Here is a 27395-nt window from a genome sequence, read left to right on the forward strand (position 1 = left end):
TACATAAGTAGATGCCTTTGCCAAGTCATTAATATGACAGTTGTTATCCATTCGTTTAATGTGTTTGAGATTTTGATTTTGGGCTTTTGATTTTTCTACATCAGATGCACAATTCGACAATAAGTGTTACATGAAATTCCAGACGAAAAAATTTCAACATACAAAGCTTATAAAACAAATGAAAAACTTTTAAACCAAAAAGGACAAAAAGTATTATCAAAGCTGGTGGAGGAATCATGGTGCTTCAAGAGGGAGATGTGCTCTTTAATTTATAACTAATGTCCAAATTATTGAAACAGCAAAATTGACAGAAACTTGCGCAGAAAAGTGGTTTCCAGTTTCTCAATCAAACAAATAGTTTTTTGGTCAAATTGCAATTTTCCTTGGGTATAAAATTACTAATAAGCTTGAGGTAGAAGATCCCGATTAATTTTGAAGTCAGTTAGTTGAAGGTCAGTTTCGTGTGTATTTTTTTTCAATAACAGAAAAAAGTTGGAAACAATATATGAACAATAAGAAAAAGTTATTTTAAGAAAAATTCAAGAGAAAATAATAGTTTATAAAACATAACACAAGTAAACTAAAAAGAGCAACACAATTATATATAATTAATTTTAATTGAAATGAGTTATAATTGTAGAGTGAATAGTTTGTACTCCCTACAAAGAGATCCATGAAATGATAAGTTATGTAAGGCTAACACAATTGTGAAAAATGAAACAAGGGAAGATGATGAATGACTTGTATCAGTAGACGTTTAGTCCAGTCACATCCCAATGGTGATCTCTTCGTCCTTTTTGATATTCTATTGTGGCTCATATCTGTTGTGGAACTTTCTGTTTTTATGCCCCATTTATGGGCATTATGTTTTCTGGTCTGTGCATCCGTTTGTTCGTCTGTTTGTCGTCCCTCTGTTTGTCTGTCTCATTTCAGGTTAAAGTTTTGGTTAAAGTTTTTGGTTGAGGAAGTTTTTGATGAAGTTGAAGTCCAATCAACTTGAAACTTAGTAAACATGTTCCCTATGATATGATCCTTCTCATTTTAATGCCAAATTAGAGATTTTATTCCATTTTCACGGTCCAGTGAACATAGAAAATGATAGTGCGGATGGGGCATCCATGTACTTGGGACACATTCTTGTTATATCTGTTTTGCTGCCCACTTGTAGCTTTTTTGCATTCTCAATTTATATACAGACAGAACGCATTACTATTAAGGTCATTACATTTTATGATCAGACCAACAATTAAATGACTGTCAGCATCAAATACAGTTTATTGTAAACCATTTGGGGAAATTATAAAATATTCTATAACCCACAAACTATTAACGCCAGTAGAAAAAATATAGTGATATATGTTCCTGTTTTAAGCCAAACTGAATTAAAAACTGAATTACAGATTAAGTCTGTCTCCATAGAGTTTGGTTTTTGGATTAATTCTACAAAAAATCTATCAAATGAGAATTGTTTTCATATTTTTGTTTTTTTAAAAAGATAATATTGATAAATGATAAAGAAAAAAGGTTCTTGGATTAATTCTACAAACCATTTATAAAAATGAGATTTTTTTCATCTTTTTATTTTTAAAACAGATAATATGGATACATGACAAAGAAAACCGTTAATGTAAATATTTTTTACTCATATATAACAAACTAAAAGTTTTAACATATAAATATTTAAATTAATTTTAAACACAATGACCATGGTAAACCTTTAAATCGTCAATGGCCATCATACTTCTATCACCACTGCCAATATCAGCCTCAAACACAAGCTAAAATGTAAAATTAATAAGTAAATATATTATATAAATATGTAATTGGTATATTAAATTAAAATTGAAATTTGTGAATTGGCTGTGCTTATTACTTTGAAGAGTAGGGAAGTTTAACAATAGATGAGAATTTCATTAAATAGTGTGTGTATATGTTACAGTGAATTTGTTTAATCAGGGATTATGTAGAATGCCTGATTTTTCAGGGAATATGTAGAATCACTAAAATCATTAGTAATTATATATAATCCCTGAAAATGACCAGTGATTTTACATAATCACTGAAAACTTTACCTATTATTCCACAAATTCCCTAATATAATTTCAGGGAATATGAATAATTTAAGGATCCTTTGTTTGATAAAAAAAAAACATAGACAAATTATGATTTTTTACTTTCATATTCCTTGCCAAATGAAATAATTTTGCTTTTAAACACAGAGGATGATCTTAAAGATATAACCAACACAGGGTTTCGAGATAAAGTTGAAGACTTCAAAATTAATAATATTAAGATTCCCTCTTTTTAGTAATAGCTTTACATGTAGTGTTTGTTTATTAAAAGCCAGCGTTAAATAGATATTCATGTTCTAATTGTAAATCCAAGGAGCATGTTATTTGTGGTACATGTAAAACAAATGGTGAAAAAGATTATGAACATCTGTTTTTTTTGTTTTTTGTTTTTGTTCAAATGAACAAGAAATTCAAACAGATAGAACTTACACATCTAAATGTATAGAAAATTTAAGGATTGACAATTAGAACAAAATTTTAGCGAAAGCAATTCCACAGGGTAAAAAAGGAAAGGGAATCCCAAAAAATATAATGGTAATTGTTCACCAAAAGTCTGAAAAAGGATATCGCCTGGCAAAAAAAAGACATGGTATCTTGCCCGGACCAGTTCGAGGTTGCTTTTTCCCTTTTTTGGGGGGTACCGACAGATGTTTTTACTGAACACTTTATTTCTCTTGGGTGGGTCTTAATATCTGATTCAATATGTGAAGGAAAGGTTTTTTTTTAATATGGATATTGTGGTAAAAACAGATATGAAGCATTATATTTTAATATATTGACGTGTTTAACATTTTAATATCCATTTTCAAAATTGGGGTTATCATTTTGATATTTTGTTCTTAACATTTTACAATTTATGTTTATACAGTGTAATGCTGTTTTAATATGATTTTATAGCATAAATTAATTGACTTTTATTCATTTTCTTTATAAATAGACTATTCTTCATTTCAGTTATTATGTATAATCCCTGACGTTTTTTCTAGTGATTATACATAATCCCTGAAAACTTTAGGTGACGCTCATATCAAAATATTTATAAAGCCAAACAAGTACAAAGTTGAAGAGCATTGAGGATCCAAAATTCCAAAAAGTTGTGCCATATAATTTATAACAAGTCTAAAATAGTACAACATCACAAAAAAACACAATAAAACGAACAATATGTTAGATATTTCGGATAACAGATATCCTTCCTCGGTAATAGCACGATGTCACATGAATCATGTCAATATATTCAAATTAAGACATTATCAAAATCTTGAAATTTGTTGTGCCAGTTCACATCGCAAATAGCTATTTTTATTTTGGCATATCTTTGTTGGCTTTGCGCCATGTTTGGAAATTTTAAAATTGTACCAGCGTCGCTTTTATTGTATAAATGTCAAAATTTTTATATATTCCTATACCGGTCTTAAATGCTTTGTAAACTAAACACAATTAAGTTGTTGAAGGCCTAATGGTTATTTAGTTGTTAACTTCTTTATCATTTGGTCTCTTGTAGAGCTTTGGCATGGGCAATCATTTTACATCTTACTTTTTTTATATATTATAATTTTGAACCAGCGACTAAGACTTACAAGTGATGCTCGAATCAAAAAAAATAAAAGCTGAAATAAATAATCTTTAGTACTTCGAACAATTCAAAAGTATTTTTAACAGTAAATTTTATAGGTATGACCATAAAAATGATGAGACATGTAAACAACCTCTTGCAGGTGACAATTTGTATATTTGATGTAGAGGATAAGAATCCCTAATACCATGCATGGAAACTTTTGAAAATAATTAATTTATTTTTGCTCAAGAAAAATAATACGCTCGCATAGATAGGAGAAGAATTAAAATTTAAAGAAACTACATTCAAACTGACAACTTACCTTCCAAGATAAAGGTACATTCATATTGATTCTTTGTGTCATCCAGCCATTCGTCTGGCTTCCACTCCATTGCTTAATAGTGTGATGAATTCTGGGAGCTTCTGCGCGGATCAAAAAGGTTTTCATCTGGCTACCATGAACAAAATAACTGAATTCAATGCAGTTTACCCCGGATGGAAGTGTTGTTGTTTGAATCCTTGTTTTCTTGTTATGGTGATGGCGAGCATCGGCCAATAGGTAGTGTCCTGACAGAAAAATAAAGATTACAAAATTCATACACCAAATCGTGCACAGTTGCAAAATTCTTATTAAAAAGATCAAACAAGTTCAAATGTAGATAATTCATGTTTAACTCAAATGCGTTTTTCCCTGTGAACTATTTAAGTTGCTGGTCAAAATGTGAACCATATATTAATAATAAAATTGAGAATGGAAATGGGGAATGTGCCAAAAAGACAACAACCCTACCATAGAGCAGACAACAGTCAGCAGAGGCCGTTAGTTTTCTCGTTTGAATTGTTTCACATTGTCATATCGGGGCCTATTATATCTGACTATGCGGTATGGGCTTTGCTCATTATTTAAGGCCGTACGGTGAATTATAGTTGTTAATGTCTGTGTCATTATGGTTTCTTGTGGACAGTTGTCTCATTGGTAATCATGCCACGTCTTTTTTTTTTCTATATTTATATTACAAATTGTAAACAAGATGAAATAATCGTTTGAACTTACCTGCACCGTTAGTATGGTCAGCCAAAGGACCAGATCCGCTGACTCCAGATGGACCAGTCTTCAATGTCCAGTCGAATTGGTCATCATGTAACTGTTGGAGATTACATTTACCACTTGTAATACCATGTTCAAAGTCACATTCAACGAGATGAGCTGCAACCCAAATCAACATGAAATTATTAACACAGAAAGGGTAAAACAGAACTGAATCAGTAACTGGATACCTAAATAACCATAATGTTTCAATATCCAAAGTATTGAAAGTGTGAAAATAAATTTCTAATAAAGAGCTAGCTATAAAAAATTACATCTTACGTTGTCCATGAAGATTTGAGATATTGAACATAAGTCATCTGTAGAAATCCGTTTCTATACTTCTTTAATGATTTAAAATCAAACTGACCAGTTGCAAAAAAACTAGTATACATCAGTGTTAGACATGCTATGACCCAAATTTCCTAGATATTTTTACTGCAAAGAAAGTAGAAAACCTATTTGCAGCAGTATTTTGACGGAAAATGGTTGATGCTTATACTGAAACAACAGTCTCACATTTTATACGTGATATTTAATCAATGTTATGTTATCAAACAGTCCGTTTATATGTATGTTGGTGTTTGTTTTTGTTACAGTTCAATGTTTCTGTTGTTCCGATGTTTCAATCTTATCATTTGTGTGTTCCCTTGGTTTTGGTTTGTGATCCGCATACTCGATATATGACTATTGAATAACGGTTTACAACTGTTGCCTTTATTTAAGTGTATAAATCACATTAACAATTAATAATATTCCGTTTTCTCATATTTTCGGTCCTATTGTTTGATTTTAAAGTCTTGAATTCGTTTCTAAATTTTATTTTATATCACTCGAGCAAATTATTAAACTGGAGCTGCTGAATCATTTGCATTATATATGTCGGGTATTGAGTATGGTTATTACATTTGGTTTTCTGTGTTGTCTTTTAGTGAACTGTTTGTCACCGCCCTTTTCAATTTGTCTTTGGCCTTGAACTTGTCTCTGCTTCTTATGAATGTGTTTAAGTTACCAAATAATCGCAGTCAGTTATAACCAAGCAGTTACAATTAAAAAAAAAATAAGTACACACTCATTAATGTATGAATGTATACAAATATATAAATGTTTAAAAAAATGTTTTCCTTACTTGGCTCTACTGGAGTAGCAATATGAGTAAGATCTGAAACATAATGATGAAAGTTAATTGAATAAAGTCATCGATATCAATTGATGATTTGGGTTATGACTTATAAATGATAATTCCAATAGTTGCGTGTACCAGGCCTTTTCCCTATTGTGTTGTATTATGAAAAAAAAACACCAATAAAGATGATACAGAGCTTATGATTTTGTACGCTAGACCCACGTTTCACCGCTCAGCAGTCTCATCAGTATCACTCTAATTTATAATAAAATTAAATAGGCCAAAAAAAATATGAAGTTAAAGATCATTGAAGACCTGAAATTCCGAGAGGTGCCAAAATGCAGCTAAAGTAATCTATTTCTGGGATAGAAATCCATAGTCTTTCGAGCACTTATGGTATGATATTGCAGTTCTCGATAGTACTCAGTTGTCGTTATAGTTAAATGAAATTCCCCTTTTTTTTAAATGATTTATATACTTGACCTGTGAAATATAGATATATTATCTTAGTCTCTTGTGGAGAGTTGTCTCATTGACAATCATACCACATCTTCTTTTTTTATATTAATTTTAAAAAAATGCATGTTTACCTTGACCACAATTGTAAAGTTTTTGTATTTTGTCTACATCTTCTCTTGAAAGAGCTAACCTCTGACCCATAATTGCACCTGGTGAGTGTTTTGGTATGATTGTTGGTTTGGATTTGTCGATAGCGAAAGAGTATGGTCCGTAGTGCATAATGGATCCGAAATCGTAGGGTTCACCGAAAGTTGTCATATCATGTGTTGTGTGGATTCTGAAGTCTTTATGTTGTGCTGAAAATAGAAACAATTTATGAATCTTCTATATGTATAAACAAACATAAGTAAAGAAGAAAAAAAACATGTATATCAATTATTATTATTATTATTACAACCATAATTTGCCACCGATAAAAAAAAATAATAATATACCATTCTTACATAAATGGATGTGATGTTAGAAAAATAATCAATTAAAAACATATTTTCATAGAAGCATCATTGTAAAACTTGATGTATTTCTTTCATGTTGCGATGCTAGATAATGCACCCAGATAATTAATTACCTGTTACAACATTGCTTAAATCGATTGTCACATATTTATCTCTGTCATATCGGTTTTGTTCATGCCAGAATCCCAGAACATGTAAAAATTCGTGCATTGCAGTTCCTTGTCTTTCACACCCATGTCCTAAAGATACAAGACCTCTGCCAGTGTGATGACCGACCGGAGAGTGACACCTACAACATACACATTTGAATTACAAATTGTCTTTACTAATTCAATTTAGTAATTAACATTAAAGAATATTCATGCAAATGTTAATACTACCTTTATGAGGTATTATCCATTTTTTTTAAGAGGATTGATATCCTTTTTTACTCACCCAGTCTGTGGTAAAATGTATATGTAATCATGGTGCTGACTTGTTTTTGGCACAAATTTTACACATGTTTTTCCATGTACTTTTGTATCTTCTTCAATTTCCTTCATGGCTTGTAAGTATGTGTTTCTAACTTCTGTTGCTGTACAAATAAAGTGAAAAATATTCACCATATTGGATGTTTAATTTTCACGTATATACAAAAACTCAGGAGTTATAATCCTATTTCATTAACAACAATATTTTTATTCTTATGTTTTGACGTTAATATCGATACCCCTAGCTGACGAAAGATCTCTAGAATATGCTTCATTTGTAACCTCTACCGGTATAATATTGTAAATTATAGCATAAGTACGGTTGTGTTTATAAGATGTCGATTTACCCAAGCCGACCAAAGAGTTTTAGAATATGCAGCATGTGTACCCACTAAATCATTGTTAATAGAATAGATACGCATATGTATATCAGTTGTCGGTACCCCGAGTCGTTGAAAGGTTTATTGGAAGTTTCTCATTGGTACCCACTTTATCATTGTAAATAGAACAGCTTTATAAGTTGTTGATATCCTGTGCTATCTTTGTAAGTTGTTGATATCCTGTGCTATCTTTGTAAGTTGTTGATATCCTGTGCTATCTTTGTAAGTTGTTGATATCCTGAGTCGACGAAAGATTTATAGAAAATGTGTCATGTGTAAACACTACCGACATAACATTGTACATAGCATAGAAACACTTATGTTTAAAAGTTGTCTTTAAACTATGCCCTTTTGGCACATTTGTCCTTCACATCGGTTTTAGAATAAAACAAATAAAACAAATCAGCAACTTACAGTAGTGTGAATCAATTTGATATGGAACAATACCATTAGGCCATGTAGCACTTCGGTAATAATGAGTATTAACTGCATTTCTAGTCTGAAAACGTCAAACAATAGCAGTATAAATGTACAATATAGACAAAGATAAAATATCTAAAAAAAATATGAAAAGAAGATGAACAGTTACAGAAATATTTCAGAACATTAGTACTTTTTTTTTAATTTCTTGTTAGTGAAATAAATAACGTCTAACAAACATACGGAAAAGCAAATACAGATTAATGGGTTAGTCAAAATTCTGCATCGTTACATGTGATAAATCAATTTAATCTTTAAAAAAATGTAATTTATGAAAACATGCATCTATATGGAATGATGTTTTCCCCCATGATTTGACAGTATAATTGTTAAATGTCTTTCTCTTTTGTTTTATAAGTATATAATGTCTCATTAACCCGCCTCCTTTTATCCGTTGTTTTTTTTATTTGATAAACAAATTCGGTTGAACAGTTTGATTCACGCACAAAAACTTTATTCATTTTTAGTTGACCCAGTCCCGAAGGTAAAATATAAAGAACTTCTTTTAAACAGTTCAACTACCAACCTCTCCATCTAGTTCTATATCACCTTCAAAGAAACCTTAAATATAAAATAAAGGCAAATTGTATATATGTGTTAATAATGATGCAACAGTACCTATATTTTATGTATGTTGCATGGTAGTTTGCTTTTATTGCACTTCGGTGTTTCTGTTGTTTCGCTATTTCCTCTTATAGTTGATGTTTCCCCTCGGTTTTAGTTTGTAGCACGGATTTGTTTTCTCTTAATCAATTTATGACTTTTGAACAGCGGTATACTACTTTTGCCTTCTTTTGCTTGCCTTATTTCAAAACAAAATTGTTATACATAAAAAAAAAAGTATTTACTGAATTTTGCACTTCACTAACTTAATAAAGATTTCTTAGAAGGGGTTTATTTTTATCATGGCAAATCGTCTTCTGTTAAAGTACTGAAATAAGCAGTGTTTAATTAATATTCTTAGTTTCAAATTGTTAGTTTTAGAACTCAACCCGTATATTAGCCTTACCTTCAGTTTCTTCTGGATTGTCTACAGGGGTTTCTGTGGGAAAAAAATAGATTCTTTAAACGAAATATATGTTTGCCAAAACGTAAAAAATATACACAATCAAAGTGGTAATCACGAAAAGCCAAGAAAATTAATCTGCATAAACGATCAAAATATATGCTACAATATTTATCAATGACAATTAAATAACGGGACATAGATTAATTTCCGAAATTCCAAGTAAAAGGTACTTTGCAAGTCAATTCGATCGTGTCTATATCGTTTTCTTCTCTGTGTTTAAAGAGCAAAATCTACTTTACCTAGAAGTTCCACTTGAACCTGAAAGACGAACAAACAATAAGTAATTAATGAACGTTTTATATAAGCATATAGTTAGGTTCTTATATTCAATTATACACCATGCATTTTCTTCAATTCGATGGTCAGGTACTTGTATATCATTTTGGTTTATAGATTAATATATATAATATATCTGTAGATTCCTCGACTATTCCGCATTTCCTCTGTGTCTTTTCATTGGTACTTCTAAAGAATTTAACTTTCACAACCGCTTTTACGAATATTTTCCATTGCGTAATCGTATGAAAGAAAAATGTGAAGCATTTACCCATTTTAAAATTGACTATGTATGATAAGATAGCTACATTTGTACTAATGTCATGTCTTTGTATAATCTTTTTTCCTAACGCAAAAGTATGACCAAAAACAGTAAAAAAGAAACCTTATTTGAAAATATAAAATACCTCTGGTAGTGGTGTGGCCCTAAGTAGACCCAATAAGGACAGTCCAAGAACAATGGAAATTATTGACCTCATCGTGGTATTCTTGTTCGTAAAGTGAAATTGTTCAAAGTTCAGTGTGTCTTATCAAGGAAACATATGGCTTTTCCCTTGGTCGGGGTTACTATTTGTACTATTTATAGATAAAAGTATCATTTATTCGTGAAGTATGAATGTCTATAGAACTAAGGTGTATAAATCCGGATTCCTTTGATTCGTAGACGTCAAGATGTTATCAGTATGATTGTTGTTGATATTTATGTCATGGCTTCCTCCTAGATAGTACAGTGCATGACCTTTTATTCATTCATATGCGTTTCATTTCAATAATTAGGACAAAATGGGAGTATTGGACAAAACAGTGTATGACCTTAATTTGATTATTTGTTGTATTCCTATAATGAGTGCAAATTTATTGTACTGGACAAAAAACATCGACAATAACATGTTTTTCACAAAATTCATTTTCAGAACCAGGTCCTTTCCTTGTTATATTTAGGTATATAAACATAAACTCCCAAAGATAATCTACGGTTAACGTTTCTTTAAAGGACAAGATTTTGTATTACTTCAAATTTTAATAAGGATTGAACTAGCCACATTCATTTGGGGGAATTTTTGAAACTGAAATGGTTATACTAGCCTTGCACGTAAATTAATGTCGAAATATTGCTTGATAGATATTGATATTTACAAAACAATTTCTATATCTATCAACGGAGAATTTAAGAAAAATATGTTAAAAAGAAAGTTAGTTCCGAATCACAGATAACTCAGCTGGAGATAATTTCTAAAAGCATTATTATTAAGTAATATATATAGGTTATCAGTTTGTCATTAGTGAACTCCGCATATTCAGAGCTTAATTAATTACATTGATTATGATTCATATATGCTTCTCGTATGTAGTCACTCATATATATTGGGGAGGTTTGAGATCTCACTAAATATGTTAAACCCCGCCGCATTTTTGTGCCTGTCCCAAATCAGGAGCCTCCTAACTTTGTTAGTGTAGTATATTGTTTAATTTTAGTTCATTTATATGTTTTTAGTTTATTATGACGTCCATCTTCACTGATGTTGTACACATTTTTATTTAGGGATCAGCCGGAGCCCGCCTACGGGTACGGGATTTTCTCGCTGTGTTGGAGACCCATTGGAGGCCTTTGGTTGTTTTCTGCTCTTTGGTAGGGTTGTTGTCTCTTTGACACATTCTCCATTTCCATTCACAATTTTACTCAATCATTTCTTTCGTGCACGGACTTATTTTGTTAACTCCCCGTCAGAATTTACAATAGTTTACAAGTTTTTGGCTGCTTTGTTCATGCCATTCTGGCTTTTGAGTTCTCAAAAGTTGTATATTTTTAATGGTTTTTTTTTTTATTAATTAAGTATAGGTCGGTGTGGAGCGGAATGATTCAAGTTGATATCCTCCCAAATCATTTTCCGTGGTATAATGGGATAGTGATGATAGGACGTTTTTATTTGATTTGATGGACTAAATAGATAGGAGAATTGAGTTAAATTTATAGAGGAGGGTTAAGGATTATATGATAATGGCTATCTATTATATTTGAAATATTTCTATTTGTCTAAAAATGTTGGTACATTTCGGCTTAACACTGATGGATGAGATACAATCATGTACTGGTATTTATAGCAGTGCTCTGTTCGATAGGCAAAAATCAACTACATAGTTTTAATCGTGAAAGTTAAAGCATTTACACTTGTGCTTGTCTCCCCTAGTTTTGAGTGATTCAAACGACTCACGAGAAAATAACCAATTTCACTATCCATACTAAGAAATCCTCGGGTTTTACCACATATAGGTACACAAACTTACAACTCAATTTATTTTTTGTTGAATCATTAAAATTAATTTTTCAAATCTCCTTAAAAAAAATAAAAAATCTTTGTGATATCTTTTACAGTTTGGTTTTAAATTGTAATTAAATATTATATTTTTCCATAGAGTTTGAGGTAAAATGCCGAAAATTTAAAGTGCCAGGATGTGTAAAAATATGTTTAAGTATACAAAAAAAAGTAAAATCACAAGAATACTGAACTCTGGAAAAATTCAAAACGGAAAGTCCCCAATCAAATGGCAAAATCAAATGATAAAACACATCAAAGGAATGAACAACAACTGTCATATTCCTGACTTAGTACAGGCATTTTCAAATGTAGAAAATTGTGGATTGAACCTGGTTTTAAACCGCTAAACCTCTCATTTGTTCAGCAGTCGCATCAATTTCCATTATATTAACAATGATCCGTGAACAAAATGTCACAAAGAGGGGAACAAAAACAAAACAGACCCTACCAAAAACTAGGTGTATTAATTTCAGGTGCTCTGGAAAGGAAAGCAGATCCTGCTCCACATGTGGCACCCGTCGTGTTGTTCATGTTGTTACAAAGCCGGAATATAGTCTAAATTGGTAGGTCACATTCGTGAAAAGGGAAGGGGACTGTAGTTACGACATAAGGAATATATCCGATATCATCTGTATACATAACAAATATTCCACATCGGTCAACCAACTTTTGATGGTATACAAGTAAGCCAAGGGTGTATAAGACCTAAAAAAAGAGTTGTTATAAGTTTTGAAATCAAATATGACCTTCAAAGCTGTCATTTTCAATGTTAAATTAAGACTGAAAAATTAGGTAAAAGCATAAACATAGTTTATTTTTTTCTGAACATTTAAACATGCAATATTATAAACAAATAAATAACATCAGTAGAATATAACAATGACTACAGTAACAATGTATGCTATTTCCTTATAATAAATAATTGAAGCAAGTGTCCTAAAATACTAAATATGTGTAAAATAAAATTTCTACAAAAAGTTCTAATGTTCATAAATATTTAGTAAAAAATCTTCTAATTCTGTTAACATGGATAAAAGTCTGAAAAAAGTTGTACATGACCATGATGAGGTCATACAAATTATATCCGACAAATATATATACAAACTCTTACTAAGACATGGACAAAAATTCCATCCTCAATATATCTAATATAAAAATAAATCATTGAACAGGAAGTTTTAGACTTATTGTCAAACATTTCTTTACATAGAAGCTGAAAAATTGTAACTATTAATATTGACCGACAAACATACGTATAAATACATACTGACCAGGTCATTCCAGTATACAACCAACTTTGCAAGTGGGGATATAACAACATGCTTTTATAAGTCACATACCCCACTTTTTGAATAAACAATCTTTATTACCATTTCTTTTCATTGTGTTTCTTTATGTACGTAACATGGTAAATGGTGCCATTTTTTAACTGTGTTGACAGAAAGGCATTCCATCAAATGATCACAGGAGATAAGCTTTGATCTGTTTGAGGTAGAACAATAATTACATTGTGGAGGTTGTGCTGGTATAAACTTATTTTATCCAAATCAGGGTATATAATTTACAAGAAAACATGTAAAACTCACATTAACAAATCTAATACAAAATGTGTAATTCGTCAAAAAATCACTTACAGCGGGTATAAGAAATATAACATTGTTGTAAAAATTAACCAATTCAAATTCTTTGTCTAAAAGAGAAAAAAAACACAGAAAATTTGAACATTAAAAGACAGTACTTGACAAATATAGAAAAGAAAATCAAAACAATATATCACAGCAATGTGTTTCATCTTATTTCTGCCACCTTAGTACAAAATAACAAATATTGCAAACTCAGTTATTAATAAAACTGAAAGACATAAAATCCCTTTTCCGTCATTACAAAAAAAATGAAAATGCCATATGAAGAATAAGATGAGTACAATAACAAATATCCACATGCTTAAGGATTGTATGACTCAGATGTATGGACATTTAAATAAAAATGTATAATTTGATAAGCTCATCTGTATACAATCAATACCAATTGTGCAAAAAAAAAATTAAACTGGGATCCTTCAATTTAGTCATTTTAAATGAATTTTTGACAAAGCATTTGATCCATAAGTAATAATGAAATAATGAAATTCATGATGTATAAAACCTTACTATTAAAGATTGTTTTCACAGAAATTTACAGTAGAGTAATCAGTATGTATTCATACATAAATCATAACAAATTTGTCAGGAATACTAATTGTACTGAAATAAAACAGAATTACAATAAAAATGTGACCTACGAAAAATGTCACCTAAAAATGTTCGTATATAAATGTGAGCATTGAATTACATCAAATAAAACTCTTCATACAAATTGTGAGCCTTGAATAACTTGAACTCAAACTCTTCATATAAAACTGGATGCCATGAATAATGTCACCTAAAAGTGTTTTGAATAATATGATATCAAACTGTTCATATAAAACTGTGAGCCATGAATAATGTCACCTAAAAGTGTTTTGAATAATATGATATCAAAGTCAAACTGTTCATATAAAACTGTGAGCCATGAATAATGTCACCTAAAAGTGTTCACATGAAAATGTGAACCTTGAATAATATGATCTCAAACTGTTCATATAAAACTGTGAGCCTTTAGTGTCACCTATACAATTTTTAAAAAGAATATACATTAGTTTAGCTTTTATAAATACTTGTCTTTTAATTGAGAAGCATAGAAAACTAATATGTTTCTATCATTCATATCATTTTACTAATCTGATGCTAAATTGATAAGTAAAATTTTACATGGATATACAAAATCGTTTAATTCTTCATCTGCAGTATTCAAAAACCCAAATAAATTCAAAATTGCACTTAATTTGGGTATTTATCTACTTACCCTTAAATCTTTATTTTGTCCAGCTAATCACTTATCATGATTTTTATTTTAAAAATTTGTAAATGCCTTTGATGTATATTTATTTACTGAAATAGCAGTAAATTGCACTTGATATTTTCAACTTTTTCTTCATTTTATGACAAGATATTGCCTGTGAAGTTTTTCATGGTGCAAACATTTTCTTAAAAGAAGTTAATGCTTATTTATGATTAAAACTGACGTGTCAACCTATTCATCAGTATACTTTGGACTCATAAATTCAATAAGTGTCAACAAGACTGTGTATGATTTTAAAGTACATTGTGTTCTATTTATTTATTTTTTCATAATCGAAATAGTCAATTGAATAGTCAGGTGAGTATATGGGTAAATTATTAATTTGAAGAAGATATTCTGTAAATGAAAATTTCATAGGTTTAAAAATATTTTTATATTAAAAAAAATTCTAAAATTGTTACTTTTTGCAAGCCTGGTAGGATTTAGAAAAAGAGCAATCTTGTCACATTTACTATTTAACCTTTTTCCTGGATAATGCATACACAAATCTAAAATGAATTTTATCCATGATCTAAACTATCAATTAATTTTACTACTAAATGCATGCAGCATAGGCTTAGCATTTCTGAGCTGAAGAAATTTAAACCAATTTAAATTAAATAATAATGTGCACCATAGTATAATATAAACCAAAAAAAAAAAATTATGGCGAAACATCATTCCATTGGCTAAACTTCATTGAGTCTCTACCAGTTCCTACAGACATTTCTCTTACATAGTGTGCCCCTTCCCAGCCTCGTTTTACTTGATTCCGTAGTGCAGAGTACGGCATGTGAGTTCTGGGTATTGAGGGGTATGATATAAAATCATCTTCAATGTCATATTCAGCATGTATTGGACGTGTAGTGTAACTTAAGGAAGTCATCGATCTGGTCATGGTTGCTGCTGGAATACGATTTCCTACTGAATGTGTTAAAGGGTATCGCTTTGCTCTACTGAAAGGATCTGAAATATAACATAAGAGTAAACTTTAAGTATCTAAATAGTACTTTACTACTTAATGAATTGAACTAATTACATGCATAATTATATAGGCAAATTTTTTTAATCAAACATACCGTAATGATCGTCTTAACTATATAATCAACTGGTGTATTTTGACTTTAAAGTCATATGAAACGAATGACTGGTGAAATATAATGTTTATCCAATTGTTGAACCAATGCATGTATATATCATAAACTTAGTCTTCTATGCACGACTTTATCAATTTTCACGCAAAGATATCTTATAATCGTCAATTTTTTTTCTCTCTGTCTGTTATGACGGGCGTATTGCATTTCCGCTAATTTTTCAAAGTCCCAATGCTACGTTTCCGCAAATTTAAAGTATACGTTTCCGCAATTTGTATTTATTACTTTTCCGGAAATTTACCTGGTAAATTATAAATAATTGAATATATATTGACTTGAAAAATGTTGCTATGTCCTTATACAGAGACAGGCGAAAGCAGTTTCCAAAATTACCTAAATGTAGATTAGAAATTCACGAGACATTAAGACAAATAGATTTGAACACTAACACAATTGAAACTTATTTTAACTTTTAATTAGTCAATGATTTTGATTCGGGAATCGTTATACTTTCATGTTTCACCAACTTGGTATGTCTATGTAATGAAATGACTGATATTTTCATAGATGGCACATTTAAATTCTGTCCGTAATTCTTCTAGCAACTCAGTTTATTCGATACATGGATGTAAAAATGGTAACTACATTCGTCTTGTATTTGCGTTACTTCCACTTAAATCCGAGGAATGTTACACAAAACTGTTGGATCGGCTTATTGATGTGTGCACTAGCCGAAGAATAACTTCCCGAGGTAGTTCATAATGACTTTGAAGGTGTAATGCATACTGCTGTTACGAAAACACGAATAGTGCCGAGTCTTTTCATGCCCACTTGAACGAGCAGTTTTACGCTAGCCATCCTAACATTTTTTGTTTGTTTTTAACGATGTGTTATTGAAACTGCAAACAACATCTTACATAAAAATGAGAACTCTAACTGTAAAAGCACCCGTTTGGAAATGTGAAAAGGAGAAGATGGACTTCCTTAAGTTCTTGAACAAAATACAAAATTTGTAAATGGTGAATGTACTACTGTGGACTTTGTGTGGCGTGTTGGCTACAAATATTCTGCCAGAACTGACTTATGAACTCATATCAAGATATTTCTGATTAGTGCTGACTTTTGAACATACGTTTTCATAGATTTAAATTATGAAGTTTACTTGCATGTTATGATGACCTTTGACTTACTTAATATTTATTTTATATTAAGGCTTTGCTTTCGATGAACAGGTATTCCACAATTATTTGCGGAAAAGCAATAATTTATTTTTTCCGAAATATAGTTACTTTTTTTCCGGAAAAGTAAGATATTTATTTGCGGAAACGTAAACTTTTTTTTCCGGAAACGTCATCTTTTTTTTCCGGAAAAGTAATGCCAATTTGCGGAAACGTAAAACGCTGGTTATGACTTAACAAATATGGCAGCTCATTAAATGCTGTGTTTTGAAGCCAAAGTTTACCGATTGTCACCTTATAGTATACAATCAATAAAGAAGCATGGATATTGAGCATGTGTATAACATATACAATCAGAAAATAGGTTATTTAAATGACAGATCCATGTGTATTGCGATCCCCTGATTTTTACAAGAAGGGTCACGCTTAGGTCACATGCATAAGGGAAATATGTCAGCAAATTGCTTCCTGGAAGCAAGCAATTTTTAAATAAGGTAAACTTCTTCTAAATGTGGACAAATTAAAGAATTTTCCTCAGAAAAAAATATATGTACATAAGATTTATAATGAAAACTATCCATTTAGTTATAAAAATCATATGCATCATTTTTTTTAATTTGAGGTTTCATATGACTTTTAGTTATTCATAAATTGATTTCCTTACAGGATTTGGAAACTTTTTAAAACATTAAAAGAGCTGGTTTTGGTCTGAAATGACAATGGGTCCATGGGGAAGAGATCTCCCTAGCAAAATGATGTAAGATGAGAGAATGAGTAGTAATATCGACCATTTCTGAAAGAAAGGTTTGGGACTTTTACATTTAACAAAAATCATGCAGCCTGGTTTTGTACAGTCAACACATAAAATAAACTGTAGTTACAGTACATGAACCATGTTCTTTAAGCTGCTTTTGATGATATGGTAACAGACTCAATATATCACCTAGAACTTTCAGATGAGATATTTCTTACATTATCAAGGGGAATAACTCTACAAAGTCAAAATATGAAATCAGTCAAATTTGAAATGGGATTGTGTTAAAAGAACTCTAAACAAACAAAAAATCCAATTTTTAACTGATTTAGTACATGTTTTCTCAAGTCATCACCCTTAAAAAAATTTTTAGCTATTTTCCTTTTTTATAAGTGTAATACAAAATTTTAACGATTACAAATTACTAGCTGTTAATGACTTGGAAAATTTAATCTAATACAACCATGACAACTATGATCACAGATTATGATTCCTTCATCCCTTTACAAAATATAATACTAACCACCAAATGAAGCACCTGTCTTCATCCTCCTTTCCATATCCTCAGATATCATTGTTGGATCAGCTGCTTCTGAAATATGTTAAGGAACCACACTGAAGACCATAAAATACAAGGATCTTTTTAGTTAGGGTTAATGTATACCTACATTTTGTTTGTTTTCAATGACCAGAACTTGATCGAGTTAGGGATTGATTGTTGGTTTTTTAAAGCCACTATTAAATGTCACTTTTGGGCTATTTCTTGGCGGTCAGTCTTTTTGGGTGGAGAAAGCTGGAGTGCCTGGAGAAAACTATTGACTTAAGCTTTCAGTCAGAAAACTGATAATCCTATATATTAAATTAAGATTAGAATCAAGTGCACCTGCATGAGCGGGGTTCAATGAGTTAGGGAAAGTATCCTTGCAAGGATACCATTTACCAAATATCAGGTTTCTTATTACTCTTTATAAGCAGTTGCTTAACAATAACAAAAGTGCACACGCTGAAATGTCTCGCCTTCTTTACTAATCATTGATATTATGTTGATAGTCCTAAATATAAAGCTTTATTACAACTGTCACATAAACTTAACATTAACCAAGTAAACTAAACATTGACCAATGAACCATGAAAATGAGGTCAAGGTCAGATGAACCATGCCAGTCAGGCATGTTCAGCTAACAATTCTTACATACAACAAATAAAGTTGACCTGAGCAATTAACCGTGAAAATGAGGTCAAGGTCAAATAAACCTGTGCAACTGACATATAGATCATAAAATAATTCCATACACCAAATATAGGTGACCTATTGCATATAAGTATTAGAAAAAAAGACCAAAACTCAAAAACCTAATTTTGACCACTGAACCATGAAAATGAGGTCCATACACCAAATATAGTAGACCTATTGCATACAGTATAAGAAAAACAGACAAAAACAGAAAAACTTAACTATAACCACTGAACCATGAAAATGAGGTCAAGGTCAGATGACACCTGCCTGTTGGACATGTACACCTTACAGTCCTTCCATACACCAAATATACTAGACCTATTGCTTATAGTATCTGATATATATGGACTTGACCACCAAAACTTAACCTTGTTCACTGATCCATGAAATGAAGTCGAGGTCAAGTGAAAACTGTCTGACAGGCATGAGGACCTTGCAAGGTACTCACATACCAAATATTATTATCCTATTACTTATAATAAGAGAGAATCAAACATTACAAAAAATCTTAACTTTTTTTCAAGTAGTCACTGAACCATGAAAATGAGGTCAAGGACATTGGACATGTGACTGACAGAAACTTCGTAACATGAGGCATCCATGTACAAAGTATGAAGCATCCAGGTTTTCCACCTTCTAAAATATAAAGCTTTTAAGAAGTGAGCTAACACCGCTGCCACCGCCGGATAACTATCCCTATGTCGAGCTTTCTGCGACAAAAGTCGCAGGCTCGACAAAAAATTAGTCAAAGAACAAGGAACATATAACAGAGGGAAACTTTGTAATGTAAGACATCTGTATACAAGGTCTGCTGTCTTCTAAAATACAAAGCTTTATAGAGATTGTGTTACGCTTGCCCTAGTATTAACATCTTTTTGTCTAGTATTTTGCTGCTTTAATCTCAGTTGATACAAAAACAAAACATGACTATGCTCATTGTTGAAGGTGGTACAGTGACCTATAGTTGTTAATTTCTATGTCATTTGGCCTCTTGTGAATAGTTTTCTCATTGGCAATCATACCACATCTTTTTTTTTATATGTAAAGGACATATACATGTATGAATGTGATATATTGAGAGAAGAGAGTAAAAATAAACTTACTTGGAGATGAATAAAATAATGGTTCATCTACTTCTGCTGTGTCTGCTACTTTGTGATATTTGTTGTAGGTCCTAGAATTATAGAAAACGAAACATTGAGCAATACATACATGCAAATGAAGATATCAATCAAGTAACTAATGCTAAAGACTTTTAACCTGAGAATTTACTGGTTTCACATTATCACATTCCCATGTTCAGTGAATCATGAAATAGGAGTAAAAACCATAACTTGGCATACATTTTAAGGAAGTTCACATCAAAATGACATATGTTCTAGGTCTCAAGTTGATGTTAATTCAACTTTAGATTTAACTACCTTGACCAAAAAATTCTATGTAGTGGACATACAAACAGGGACAGATAGACTAACGGCTGGATGGAAAGACCCTCTTCTATCATACCTACAAGGGTTGACTTAAATATTTGTAAAACAACAAAAAAGTGAGGCATAAAAATCAAAATTTGATAGATGCATCTTTAAAATAATTGACATCAAGTTAAAATTAATAGTTCGTATCCTAGTTTGTGCATCAGATAATTAACCTTGTTCACTGATTCGGGGGGCATTCTAAGTTTTGTTATCTCAATTTTTCCAAGTAGCATGATTACTATATCCTGTTTATATGTATATCATGTATATGCCACATGAATGTGATTGAGTAAAAAATAATTTGAACTTATCTAAATTTAAAAAAAACATAAATTTAAAATTATTTATCATGATTACTTTACATACCACCTAGTCAGAGGAATAAATCTGATACAATTGGCTCTGACAAAGATTCCATGTCCATTGTTACACTGGAAATATCTTCTTCCCATTAACATTCCGTCATTATCTCCAACTGAAATAATGGAAGCAAAACATAACTATAAGTGTTGTTTTGGAGTATAGATTTCAAATGATAATTCAAATGTGAAAAAAAATTCAAATCCAAAATTAAATTAAAAAAAATAGAAACATTTTTTACATGTTTTTGTGAAATTTTAGTATTACATTTTGACTCAATTTAGAATAAGTGCTTATAAATTATTTGTTTGAAAAGATTGATATAAAAGGATTGACAAAGAAAAAAATGTAAGCACCACATGTATAAATACATGTAACATGCAGTTTGAAGACTAGTTTCATTTTTTGATGTGGTGCAATACAAAAATGAAAGGGTATATATTTTGGAGGTAGTATGTTTAATTGTAAATATTTTTATTATAAATCTATCAAACTACATTTTATATATATATATATATAATCATATGATCAGTTATTGTGTTGATGTCTAACTAGTGAGTCAGAGCCTGGACAGCATTCTTCATATTATATGCAGAGTTCAATCTAGTTGTAACTCTGAAGAAAATTGTCTTTGAAATATTCAAATACAGCTGCATAGATTCAAACTGTATAATTTAACATATGAACAGTCATTACAAGTACTCCTTCATTAAAAATGTAAACCTAATATCAGAAGAATTTTAAACAGTGGGAGAGTAAAACAGAGTGTAGCATTTATCAGGAAAAGATTTGCTACATGTTTTACTTGCAACTGAAATTTGCAGTAACTATAATTAATAATTATGAAACAGCATGTTGAATATAATAAATAATAAAATATAAGTGTTAGTACTTCTTCTTTTAAAATGCATAAACTTCTCATTTGAAATTTATAATTTCAAAGTCAATGAACATGACTGAGAGTCTGGTCAGCTATCTACTGAAAATAGAATTGCATGCTTTCTTATTCCCTATCCATAACAGTGCTTGTATATCTGTATAAAGGGTGGTTGCCCTTAAACTTAGGTGAAGTTAACCATGAAAGGGGTGTCCTTAAAGTGTAGCCAATCACCATATGAGTGCAATCTGATAAAATAAATTGCCCTATCCTTTTAAAAAGCTGCAGGAAACACATGTTTTTTTATGAAATGAAAAACGGTGATTTTGGAGTAAGGATAAATGATTCAGCATGTCAACATCACTTCCTGGAAAGGTGGGGAAGTAATGTTATATCTAAACTACCACACTAATCATAGGCACTGAGCATAGGCATGACACAAACTAAGCTTTTTTTAGTGATATCATTTTCACTAGAAATATCCTGTACCAGTTAATACAAGAAAATTTTGTTTATTTTTATTTAGTGAAGGATAAGTGCCTTACACCATTCTTCCTGTTATTTGATGGTTAGCAGAGATTCTACTGGTAGTTGACATGACAGAAAACATTAGGTTCATATATACAGCTAGGATTTGGAAGGAAATATATGGTCGATCAGCAAAGGTTAATATTTAGAAAACAGGATATATACAAAATATTACAAACCTGTCAACATAAAATCTTCAACTGTCAAATATATATTATGAGGTCATTTTAATTCATGGATAACAATTTGCATGTTAAATAGTTTAACTCATTGGGGATAAGATAATTGATGTTATTATCATTTGAATTTTTTAATAAATACAGAAGTTTCTTAATTTGAGGAACATTTTTATTTTTTTTTGGAATTCTTTTCTAGCCCTTTTATTGTAATTTATCACAATGGGGGAAAAACCCACTAGGCAACCTTTTTATTCATATTTTCAATGTTGTAAAAATGTCACTGAACCACTTATCGTTGATAATATACAAAACTCTGTATACAATGATTATAATTCAAAATATGTTCTTCCCTTTTTACAAACATTAATATAAGGCAAACATTCATACATGTATGTTGAAAAAAATGAAATCTGGATACTATTTTGAAGGAAAATAGAACAGTTTGTAGTGCAAATTATACAAACTTAAAATTGAAACAAATTGAATAAATAAAAACTTTGGTCATTCAGCTTGATAAAAAATTGTAAATATAAGGCTAATTTGGAAATATTCTAAAAGGCATACATTATTCGATATGATAACTTTTATACAGTTTAATTTATGCTATTATGATGTACAAAAGAACAATTACTGAAGTGGTATTTGCTTTGAAGATTATTTTTAAATATTTTCATGATTTTATTCAACATACACATGCATGATCATGTATAGTTTTAATAAAATAATTTTTCTATCACAATCACATTTTTATTCTGCAAGTTATTCTCAAAGATTGTAAGATCACATTAATTTATTCCAATGTAGAGTAATTCCTAATCTAAATATTGAATTTATTAGACATGCTATAACCTTAAAATTAAAAATGTTGGCAAATAATTCAATGATTGTCAACTTATTGTTAAGTCTATTAAATTAAATATAGCTGTCAAGACTATGCATTCAAACATAATAACAGTATTAATCAAATGGTTAAATTAACAATTGGTACATGTATGTAAAACTTTGGTTTCAAATGTAATTCACTATAAATGAATCTCCTGTCTACTGCAACATATCTGGATATATAAACTGTGTTTGCTCTATGTTGAAAAGGAACCTCTATGATAAAAGGAAATAATTGTAATCTGAAAGTGTTTACTATCATGACTATGCCATACTTAAATAATTATATATATAAACAAACACAAAAAGGCTTTTATCTTTTTACCCTTCATCTATTAAATAATAAACCGTAACATCTCCCCGAATGTAAAATTTATTTGATTATTTTTTGACAGTTGTCAGATCTTTTTCTGTGATTCGAATAAGACATTTAAAGAATCTCAAAATTTAACTCTTAAGATGCATAAACTATTGATTGAGTAAAGATTTTTATTACAACTATTTTCAAGACCATATTTTATGTATATACATGTAATATGCATGCATATTACTTTAGACTTCTTGTTAAACTGACTGCTAAAGATGTTTTCATCTTCAAGATCATTCTAATGTTTAAACACTGACAAACAAGAACATGAAGAATGTGTCCAAAGTACATGGATGCCCCACACGCACTATCCTTTTCCATGTTCCATGGACCGTGAAATTGGGTAATAATCTAATTTGGTATTAAAATTAGAAAGATTATACTGATAGGGAACATATGTACTAAGTTTCAAGTTGATTTGACTTCAATTTTTATCAAAAACTACCTTGACCAAAAACTTTAACCTGAAACTCCCACTTTCATTTTCTATGTTTAGTGGACCGTGAAATTGGGGTCAAAAGTCTAATTTGGCTTCAAAATTAAAAAGATTATATCATAATCAACAAGTTTACTTAGTTTCAAGTTGATTGGACTTCAGCTTCACCAAAAACTACCTTGACCAAAAACTTTAACCTGAAACTCCCACTTTCATTTTCTATGTTCAGTGGACCATGAAATTGGGGTCAAAAGTCTAATTTGGCTTTAAAATTAGAAAGATCATATCATAAGCAACAAGTCTACTAAGTTTCAAGTTGATTGGACTTCAGCTTCATCAAAAACTACCTTGACCAAAAACTTTAACCTGAATGGATGGACGCACAGACGGACGGAGCCACAGACCAGAAAACATAATGCCCCTCTACTATCGTAGGTGGGGCATAAAAATACTAAGTTATACATGAAAGCTTTTCCTGATTCAAATCATTTAAAATAACCAAGTTGCAACATTTAAACAAGTGGTCAAAACTGAAGTAATCCCTAAAGAAGGTCATTTTAGGTTTTAGAAATACTCTTTATTTAATCATGAATCATGATGATTTGAAAAAATTCATGACTCAATTCTAACATCTACGAATGCAAAATTATTTATGGTTTTTGATTTCCCCAATCATATATTTTTAACTTACCTGGTTTTTCTAATGATACTCCAACCCAATCTCCTGGTTTGTGAATAATAGCACCTTTATATTTGACTGTTCCTCTGTATATTCTGTTGTGAACTTTCACTTCTACTCTTTGTCCAACATTCACATTTTGATGAAGAACCATTTTTCAATCTTAAAAAGGAATAATTCTAAATTTGAATTGTACAAAAATGATCACTAATTTTTAGAAATAACAGCAAAATGATATGGATAGTAAACCACACCGTGACAGGAGCGTGTATCATAGAGATTTTGGGGCAAAAATACATGCCAGTCGACTAGAATGTGTTTTCTAACATAAGAAAATGATTTTTTAATATTAAAAAAGAAAAACACTATTTCTTATTATTAGAAAATGAATTTCTTAAATTAGAATTATGAATTTCTGATATTAGAAAATGAATTTCTAATATTAGAAAATGAATTAGAAAATGAATTTCTAATATTAGAAAATGAATTAGAAAATGAATTTCTAATATTAGAAAATGAATTTTTAATATTAAAAAATAGCTCTTTTTGTCCACTATTATCCATTATTGAATATGGGTGCCCAGTTTGGCAGATAACATCAATGGAAAATACAAAAAAAACTAGAAGCTATACAAAGAAAAGGGTTATCAGTTTGCCTTAAATTACCAGGAACGGCAGGAAGAGAAGCAATGGAAGTAAAGGCCAATATGCAACCAATCGACCTCCAAATGGAAGCAATATCAGTCCCAGAAATACCAAAAATACAATAAAAAAACATAGCCAAACCAATCAAACAGCAAATGGAGGAGTATCTTACCAACAATTACACTTATGACATGAAAAAAAAACAAAACAAGAATGTGTCCAAAGTACACGGATGCCCCACTCGCACTATCATTTTCCATGTTCAATGGACCGTGAAATTGGATAAAAAATATAATTAGGCATTAAAATTAGAAAGATAATATCATAGGGAACATGTGTACTAAGTTTCAAGTTGATTGGACTTCAACTTCATCAAAAACTACCTTGACCAAAAACTTTAACCTGAAGCGGGACAGACGGACGAACGAACAGACGGACGAACGAACGGACAGACGGACGAACGGACGCACAGACCAGAAAACATAATGCCCCTCTACTATCGTAGGTGGGGCATAAAAAGTAGATATTAATCCTGTAGAGCCAGAGTTCACATACAACATGTACAAGGCAGGAGCAGATTTTGTGCTATTAGGAGCGCCAAGTTACATGAGTCAATTGGGAAGCTCCAAAAAAAGAACTGCAGAACAAACTGCCCAAAGCAAAGAAATTGTACTAGAATTGATAGGAGAAAACTCTGATTCAACAGCCAATCAGTTGTGTCAAACTAAATATTGACCTTAGCCTTAGGATCAGGATCAGGCAAAAATTAAACAAACCATTGTCAACAATTTTTACATGGGTGCAATCTAAATCTTATAAAAAACACTAAATAATGGAACCAGAAACAAAATTTAATCGTTGTCGATCTTAAATATGTACAAATATATAATAAGAAATCATAAAACATTTTTTTACCTAATTTTGTTTGGTGTTTCTATGAAAAGTCTGAATCAATGTTACGCATGGTCTCCATCATAAAAAAGCTTTAAAGAACAGGTGCCCTTTGTTGAAGACAACTCGGCCCGAAAATAAATGGCCCTAATACAGATATTTCTTATGGGATTTCTTTCATACAACAAATTCAAATTGAAAATAACGCACCTACTCTTTAAAAATTGTGTGAACACTGCAGTGATCCTCTTTTGGAACAAATGGTCTATATTTCAGTTAAACTGGTCCAGCATTCCATCTATAGCTTCGCGCCCAACACAAAAGGGGTCCAGTTTAATATATTCCCCTCCCGGGGCTTTCATGAATATGACCTACCGAATTAGACTATTTACCGGATTTGTCAAATATGAGCAACACGACGGGTGCCACATGTGGAGCAGGATCTGCTTACCCTTCCAGAGCACATGAGATCACAGGCTAGTTTTTGGTGGGGTTCGTGTTGCTTATTCTTTAGTTTTCTATGTTGTGTCATGTGTACTATTGTTTGTCTGTTTGTCTTTTTCATTTTTAGCCATGTTCAGTTATTTTCAATTTATGAGTTTGACTGTCCCTCTTGTATCTTTCGTCCCTCTTTTATAATTCAGTTTGACAGATTCAGACATAATAATTTTCCTAACTTTTTTAACTGGAACTGAAAATAACTTCCTTAACTTAAATTTCACCCATTTTTTTAACATGAAATGTTATTCTACCACTTAAAGGGACATTAGCTACGATATATAACAAAAAAATAATCAAAATATTATATATAAGCAGCCAGTTTTTTTTAATTTTGTAAAAAAAAAAACCAACACCATTTCTAAAGAATCATTCTCTTGCAAGTGAATAATTAGACCTCATTGAAGCCGTATTCATGTGATCTTCAATTTAACACCTTATCCACAGTTGGGCATGGACTTTCTATACTATTATAGAAAGTCCCTGAGTTGGGTTACGCATTAATTATGCGCGTTTTACTTCATCAAAAGAAAAAAAATGTCCACATTGAAAGTGAATCAAGAGTTAACCATTTTATTGACATTCT

At 30.8% G+C, this 27395-nt stretch overlaps 3 protein-coding genes across 4 annotated transcripts in view; all 3 read right to left on the reverse strand.

The window, feature by feature from the left end:
* LOC139514647 (uncharacterized) overlaps positions 1 to 27395 on the reverse strand; it is a 369289-nt gene that overhangs the window by 308907 nt on the left and 32987 nt on the right. The window lies entirely within an intron of this gene.
* On the reverse strand, positions 1623 to 10047 carry LOC139514640 (hatching enzyme 1.2-like). The gene is made up of 12 exons (XM_071304092.1): positions 9900 to 10047; positions 9456 to 9474; positions 9157 to 9189; positions 8674 to 8708; positions 8082 to 8166; positions 7253 to 7391; positions 6931 to 7106; positions 6434 to 6658; positions 5847 to 5879; positions 4685 to 4837; positions 3953 to 4197; positions 1623 to 1778 (listed from the first exon to the last, which is right to left on the reverse strand). The coding sequence occupies exons 1-12, from the start codon at positions 9969 to 9971 to the stop codon at positions 1692 to 1694; spliced, it is 1302 nt and encodes a 433-aa protein (XP_071160193.1). The 5' UTR covers positions 9972 to 10047; the 3' UTR covers positions 1623 to 1691.
* Positions 12604 to 26411, reverse strand: LOC139514653 (dynactin subunit 1-like). Of its 2 annotated transcripts, XM_071304107.1 has the most exons (7): positions 26336 to 26411; positions 24788 to 24937; positions 22412 to 22432; positions 20834 to 20942; positions 20096 to 20166; positions 18279 to 18347; positions 12604 to 15695 (listed from the first exon to the last, which is right to left on the reverse strand). In XM_071304107.1, the coding sequence occupies exons 2-7, from the start codon at positions 24927 to 24929 to the stop codon at positions 15394 to 15396; spliced, it is 714 nt and encodes a 237-aa protein (XP_071160208.1). In that variant the 5' UTR covers positions 24930 to 24937; positions 26336 to 26411; the 3' UTR covers positions 12604 to 15393. The 2 variants fall into 2 exon arrangements, with proteins under 2 accessions (XP_071160208.1, XP_071160209.1); XM_071304108.1 differs by lacking the exon at positions 22412 to 22432.

The sequence above is a fragment of the Mytilus edulis genome, chromosome 3 (assembly GCF_963676685.1).
Source record: "Mytilus edulis chromosome 3, xbMytEdul2.2, whole genome shotgun sequence".
Taxonomy (NCBI): domain Eukaryota; kingdom Metazoa; phylum Mollusca; class Bivalvia; order Mytilida; family Mytilidae; genus Mytilus; species Mytilus edulis.

Bases quoted from the DNA above. Each gene is read 5' to 3' on its own strand.
- LOC139514640 (XM_071304092.1), bottom strand. From the start codon at position 9,971: ATGAGGTCAATAATTTCCATTGTTCTTGGACTGTCCTTATTGGGTCTA. The intron at 8,167-8,673 runs GTTGGTAGTTGA...TGACGTTTTCAG, and splicing joins ATATAGAACTAGATGGAGAG to ACTAGAAATGCAGTTAATAC. The intron at 7,392-8,081 runs GTAAGTTGCTGA...TTATTTGTACAG, and splicing joins TCAAATTGATTCACACTACT to CAACAGAAGTTAGAAACACA.
- LOC139514653 (XM_071304107.1), bottom strand. From the start codon at position 24,929: ATGGTTCTTCATCAAAATGTGAATGTTGGACAAAGAGTAGAAGTGAAA. The intron at 20,167-20,833 runs GTATGTAAAGTA...CTATAATTCTAG, and splicing joins TTTATTCCTCTGACTAGGTG to GACCTACAACAAATATCACA. The intron at 18,348-20,095 runs GTAAGTTTATTT...AACATATTTCAG, and splicing joins ATTATTTTATTCATCTCCAA to AAGCAGCTGATCCAACAATG.